Here is a 6,791-nt window from a genome sequence, read left to right on the forward strand (position 1 = left end):
TCCAATTTCCTTTTTTTGCAGCACAATTGACTGCAAAGCATTTTTCCTTTCTGGCGAAAATGCTGAAACATTTTGGGCATCTTGGAACAGAGGCGGTAAGAAAGGATGAAGTAAACATCGGGCGATTGGACTCGTTTAGCCACAACACACTCACATATTAGCTGCTAAAAGTCCCATCTATCGCTGCCAACCATTGAGACCACTGAGCTGCTGTGTTTCAGAAAGTTGGTTTCCATTAACTATTAATAGAACAGGCAATAATAGTAACGATGCCACAAATTAATTTGCATGGGATGTTTAGATTGTGTTGTATTCAAAAATGAAGAAACGCCGGACGGACAGAGGTCATCGCTGATCAAAAGGTTAAATCAAATGTATTTAATAAAGGAGATGGTGTTGTGGTAAAAAGAACATCTCAGCTGAGGAGCCGCTGGTCTCAGCAACCAACAGGCCCCAGGTCAGTCCTTTGACCATCCCTAGTGCCCGTCTGTTGCCTCCACCAGCGAACTCTAGAACAATGGTTCCTACAGGTATTTATAACAATGCTTAAAGGTGTGAAAGTCAGTGTCCACACCTCTGGGAGTGGTCTTCTGGTGAGTTCAATGTGAGGGTTAGGGTTAGGGTTTTTAGTATTACATGCATGCATTCCAGTTGATTACATTACATCAAATACAATCATAACTGTACATTGATGTTATTCTATTACAGTTGCAGAATTACAGTAGTTTTACAATATTGTCATTACTTTATTGATTACACAGTTTCAGAATCATGGCTGTATTCTGGTGTACACTATATGCAATTTTATTAATTTTATGAACCGGGTCGTCAATTTGTTTCTAATATCCTACAATTGCATAGGGTTAATAAGTACGAATACATGTATTGATCAATAGGAGTATGACTGACTTATTTTCATTTTCCACTATTTGATGTCTACTGCCCATCATATTCAACCAGCTAAGCTGAAACTAAGCTAAAAGGTGACAGAGCTAATCATTTAGCCGCTACTCACACTCACACACTCACACTCACACACTCACACACACGCAAACGTTGCATAACAGTCGTATCACTTTGCTTCCGCAGGATCTCACGCACTCTCTCTGTCTGTGTTTGTGTCTCGTGCCTGAGAGGCCGGACCACCTGTGTGCACTGCGTGACCAAAGCAGGGGGACTAAGAGGTGCTGTATACGTGTGTGTGTGTGTGTGTGTGTGTGTGTCCGTGGCCCTGCTGCAGACGTGTTCATCTCCTGAGCTCAGCACTTCCAAAGCCCTTTTTCGCTCAGCCTCTCCCCACCTCCCTCACCCCCGTCCCTCACCCCCGTCCCTCATCTGCTGCCTTTATAGCTCGCAGCGGGTCCCACAGTGTGGATGTAAGTGCAGATAATATATGTGGCCTTCAGTTTCATCTCAACTGCCAATTAAAAGAAGCCGAGACTGATATAAGATGAGAGGTCAAAGGTGGAGCATTTCTATTTCCTCCACACAACTCTCAACATGGCTGAGCAGCTAACGGTAATACCAGCGCTAACAGTGCAAACAGCCCTGACTGAGCTAACAATGGCAGCCTGAGGAGGAAGTGGGGGGTGTCGGTGCTCGGCCAGGACAGTGCCGTTATCGGTGTTGCCCACCATAAGAGAGAAGTGTAGAGGAGCTTAACCGGTGAGGCACAACAGACACTCACTCGCACTAGGAAGATGCTCCACTCTACCTTCAAATGGCATATACAGCCGTCACATGAAGGCAGGTCAGCGAAACCATTTCATCACCTGGATTCACTTATGGATCAGAAGGCAGTGAAATACCATATTCGGTCCTTTAAGTTTGAGAAATGAGATTGATAGATATGTGCACTCAGAGGGTTTTGCTATTTCCCAAAAAAAATGAGTTAGCAGATCTAAGAAAGGCAGACTAAGGTTTGGTAACAGAACATAACAAATGTAAGTTGTAGCAACTTGAAGAAAGCACCACCTACACAGTCAGCAGTGGATCAGAGTGGTTAAAACACGCACCCTATAACCACAACCCCCCCAATCCAGCCAGGAACACGTCTCCATTCATTCTGTGCTGAATGTTGGTGATAAATGCAAAACAACAAAGTTGTCTTCACTGTCTGTTTTTGTATGTTACTGAAATACAGTGGTTTCACATTACTATTAAACTGACATTTCAAATAAACCTCTTTCTGGTCAGCATTAAACCTGCATGTCACCAAATCAGTGACCCCTGCAAACATTCGGCCCGTACACTTGAGACATTATCGACAACCAGAACAATGAACGGCATCTCTGTTCGCTTGACACACACACACACACACACACACACACACACACACACACTGCGCGTCTCCCAAAGGACGCTGGCAAACAGGACTCCTCTGGTTTGTCCCTCCAGAGTGTGTGCGCTCTTATGGTGGCAGGCTATAAAAAGGAAAGTGCTGTTGCAGACCGGATCTGGAAATACCTCCTCAGACTCTGTGGCCTGCGCGGTTCGCACCGCGACCCGGCTTTCACCATCACCGGCGCTGGAGGCAGCTCACCGGATGTGGACTCTCATGTGCTTATAGGTAGTTTTTTGTTATTCTTTTTAAAAAGGAGGTTGAAAATCAGATACCTGTTGTTCAGTGTAAGATCTCCGTTACTCTACGGCTCCACCAGCTAGCGCGTGCAGCGCACTGCTCTTGAGGCCACACAACAACGGCGTGTGAGTCACAGGCCCTGAGCCCGGATCAGAATAACGCGATGGAAACCCAGAATAGCCTCGCTGAGTAATCTGTGTGTGGCCTCTTGGCAACGTGACAAACATGCGGAAGAAATCCAAAATGCACAACATCTATCCCCATCGCTCCCACTGAACGCCATTCAGCATTTAAAGGATGTAAACTGCTCCGCCTGCGCCCCAAACTGACACCCACAGAGCCTTTCATCTGACGAGAGGATTCCCAGCAGGCCCGAGAAACAAGTGGGGTAACAGGGAAGAGGATCAGGAACGAAAGGACTCACTGTTTTTAGATTCTTCCTCAAATAGACAACAGTGACTTTCCCAAACTGGGAATAAATCGCTTCAATGGGGAGAAGGGGGAGTCCCAATAACCTACTGGGAGGTTTGTACGTTTGTTGCATCATTGCGCTCAAGAGTCAGACAGGAGGGATTACAGAAAGGAGAATGGAAGACTGTGGGGAAATGATTGATTCCTTAGCTCCGTCATCACAGAGAGCTGACAGTAGAGAACACTCACACAATTTATCACACGCTAAATTCATTTTGTCAGCCGTTTCAACACTGTCCACGACACTGTCCTTCAGCTCAACAAGCTGCCTGCCGCGGGGGACACTTTCTGGACCATGTCCCCATTTTGAGTGAAACGTGTTGAAGACAACATAGTTATCGAAACAGAGAAGAAATGCACCACGCTTTGACCTCAAAGGACTTTTTCTTTTTTGAAAATACTTGTGGGCACATCTCGTTTGTATAGTTTGTTTTCTTGAACGTGAGCCGCAGCTTTCAGCTGCAGGGTTGTGATCCAAAACTCGGCCGCCTGGTGCCGAGGAAAAGACAAGAGCCCCATCTGTGCATTTTCTAAAGATGTGACCACTGGGAAAGCATGACAGCAGGTGACGGTCAGCTGACCCCGGGTGAGGTCGCAGCTCCTCCAACGTAACCCGGAGGAAAAACCCCAGCAGAGAGAAACTGATGAGTCACACAATGCTTCCCGTCTCCGGCCTTTAGTTATAAGGAGGACAACATCTTAGCCCTTTGAGCCACGGCCGGCCGGCATCAAACACGAGACCCCCGACGGCGCTGGTGTCAGAGATAAACCCATTGAAGTCAACGAGTGATTAATAATTCACCTGGAGCCGCGTTATTTTTTCCGTTTCATGTGTTTGGCGTCTCATAATTTCACCTCGGCTGAGTCTCTCTAATGTTTATTGTTTTGAAGAATAACAATAGTCATTGAATTGCCTTAATTATAATACTTTTTATAACAATGTACTTCTGATAATCATTTCAAACATTAATGTTCTAGATGGAGTTGTAGGGGGGGGTATTCATAATAATAATGTTTTGGGTTTGAAAGGGTGGTAAATTATGAATTCAAATTTGTGGAACGAAATTAATTTAAAAAAAGACAAACACTATATTTAGTTCAAGTCCAGTGTGGTTGTGACCCTGCTTACTTCCCGTGTCTGACTGTAGCTTGGAGACCCCCCCACCCGCCGAGGACCTGGACCCTGTGAAGTCCACTGTGCCCGTGTGTGGGAACCTCCCGAGGAAAGTGCTGCGGCCTCCGGCCAGCTGTCCCCCGCAGGCCGCCGGCAGCTCGCCGCTCTGCCTCCTCGGCCCGCACCGACGGGCTCTACTTTCCTCAGATAAAAATAGATAACGATGCTAACAGATGCACCAGCCGCTGCCTATCTGAGCTCGCACACGCACACACACACACACACACGTGCAAACGGCACGCATAAACTGTCACCTAGCCTTGACGTGATCGTTGACGTGTAAGAGATTAGCGGAGACAATGAGCAGCGCATTCTGAAAATGATGAAAAATACGAGGTTCTTTTTTTACGCTCGAATAGGATAAAAATAAAAAAATCAATTACCAAGTGTAAAGAGAGCCACTAATAAGCGGGTCATGGCACATTCAGGGCACCGCAGAAATAGTCAACTATATACAGAAGCGGGGCCTTGGCTCTGAGAACTGCAACTCCAGATTTGACTGAAATACCCGATGCCAGAGACGTGGAGGAGCTGTGAAACCCAAGAACACCCAAGTGGATCGTGAGACAATTTTAGATCACGAGTTGAATCACTTCTCTTCAGTCAAATAATAATATGGTTTATCTTCCTCGCTGTTCTCATGACTCCTCTCGTCCTCCAGCAGGTGCAGGTTTCCCAAAAAAGGAGAGTGAGCGGGACTTACCGTTCGCAGGAACTGGATCTCCTCCTCTCCCTCTCCCCCTTCTGCCATCCTTCTCCGAGGGTTATTCGCAGCTCCTCGGGAGAAAAGACAAAATCCCTCTGTTCAGGATTTGGATGTGCTACGTCCCCTCCCTCTCGCGCTCAACGTTGCGCCTCTCTCCCTCCTTTCTGTTCCCTTCTCTCCCTCACACTCTCTCTCGGGGTGTGTGTGTGGGCGCGCTGGAGGACGGTCCTGTGCCTCTCACGATGTTGTGAGAGAGACTGAGGGGTTGGCGAGGACGTCCCCCGCTCCTCTCCGGACCTGCACCCCCCCACCCGCAGATCAGGGAAGGGGAGGGGAGGGGAGGGGAGGAGGAAGGGGCAGAAACCTACACTTACACGGCACCTTACCCACCGTGCTGTAGAAGGGGGCCACTCCTTCACACAGGCTGACCCCCTCCAACACGCACACGCACACACACACACACACGCACACACACACACACACACACACACACACACACACGCACACACACACACCTCCCTCCACATGTCTGAGGCTATAAAAGGATGGAGGGTGAAGTCTGGCCTTTTGGGAGTGTGCGGTAAGAACAGATGCACACACACACACACATGTCTTTTACTCTTCGAAGTGTAGGTCAGTTGCACATGCTTGTTACATGCTTGTTACATGCTTGCATGTTTGGATGGTTGAGAGATCTCCATCACCTTGCATCACTGAAACGTCATGATGTGTCTTCATCTCATGTTGCAGAGATGCATGATGGGTCGTTGGATGGATCACTGTTATTAATTGGTTAAATACATTTCATGGGAACGAAAACCTGTTTTCAAATGATAAAATAGTTGTGACATTATATAAAACAATCAAAGATGAACTTTGTTAATCTGCTTCATCCGGACTGTGTGGATGAATCTGATTTGATGAATAAGTGACAATTTGAAGATTAAGCAGGTTTCACTGCCAAATACTTTAAACTCACTTTAAAACACGACTCGATGTGTTCATGAATCACACGTTATAAAACATAATACACAGCCTGCTTTAGGAGTGCTGCAGGAAGTCTGATGTGTTGGCTAAAAAGATTTTAAAAACAAATTGGAAATCTTTAAAAAGTTGAAAAACTTTTAAAAGGAAGAACCAGTGTTTGATTTGCTTGAAGCCATAAACGTGGTCAGTTTAAAATCCCAAATTGTTGTCCATCATTCCCTGTTAAAAGGTAAGAAACGCAGTCTTCGGCTGCAGTAGTCAGTCGTGTTTCACCTCCAGCTCAGCACATTCGGTGCAGTGGACGATCGCGATCTTGCAGTCTAATCAATAACAGGATGAGTCTCTCCGACATGACAGATCAGCCTTTCGATCAGCTCCGTGCTCTTTCACATTCACCCATCAAATGACAGATGATGTGCTTCGGCGTCAGAGCAGCAAAAAGCTGCTAATTCCAGATTTGGACATTTTACACCTTAACACACACACACATGCACATCGATTAGGATGACACCGCTTAGCAATAGTCCTTGGAGAGCACAGGGTGCCAGAGATGCCACCTAGATGCCACCTTCGCTCCACATGAGCTGTGTCTGGGCAGCCCGCCTCTCTGAGGGAGACCGAGAGGCGGCACACCCCTCCTGCTGCCACCGCGAAAACCGCGACCATCGTCGCTGTAGACGAACGTCCACATCGCACACTCGCTCACGCACTCGCCCTCACCTCCTCAGTCCCCATGTGGCATCCTTCGGCATGCTCTCCCGTCCATCTCCCCCTCCTCCCCCCGCGACGGCCGCTGGCAGCGGACACGAAGGTGTTCCGGGGCGCCGGGGATCCAAGTCAGGTGCAGCCGGTGAAGCAGAGAGGAGAGCAGG

At 47.5% G+C, this 6,791-nt stretch overlaps 1 protein-coding gene across 7 annotated transcripts in view; it reads right to left on the reverse strand.

The window, feature by feature from the left end:
• ryr1b (ryanodine receptor 1b (skeletal)) overlaps positions 1–5,224 on the reverse strand; it is a 59,787-nt gene extending 54,563 nt beyond the window's left edge. For all 7 annotated transcript variants that reach the window (XM_078083279.1, XM_040175601.2, XM_078083150.1 and 4 more), the window contains exon 1: positions 4,930–5,224. In XM_078083279.1, the coding sequence (XP_077939405.1) occupies positions 4,930–4,977 (48 nt within the window). In that variant the 5' untranslated portion in view covers positions 4,978–5,224. The remainder of the gene's footprint in view (positions 1–4,929) is intronic.
• Between the last annotated feature and the right edge of the window lie 1,567 nt (positions 5,225–6,791).

This window comes from Gasterosteus aculeatus, chromosome 1 (assembly GCF_964276395.1).
Source record: "Gasterosteus aculeatus chromosome 1, fGasAcu3.hap1.1, whole genome shotgun sequence".
Classification (NCBI taxonomy): Eukaryota; Metazoa; Chordata; class Actinopteri; order Perciformes; family Gasterosteidae; genus Gasterosteus; species Gasterosteus aculeatus.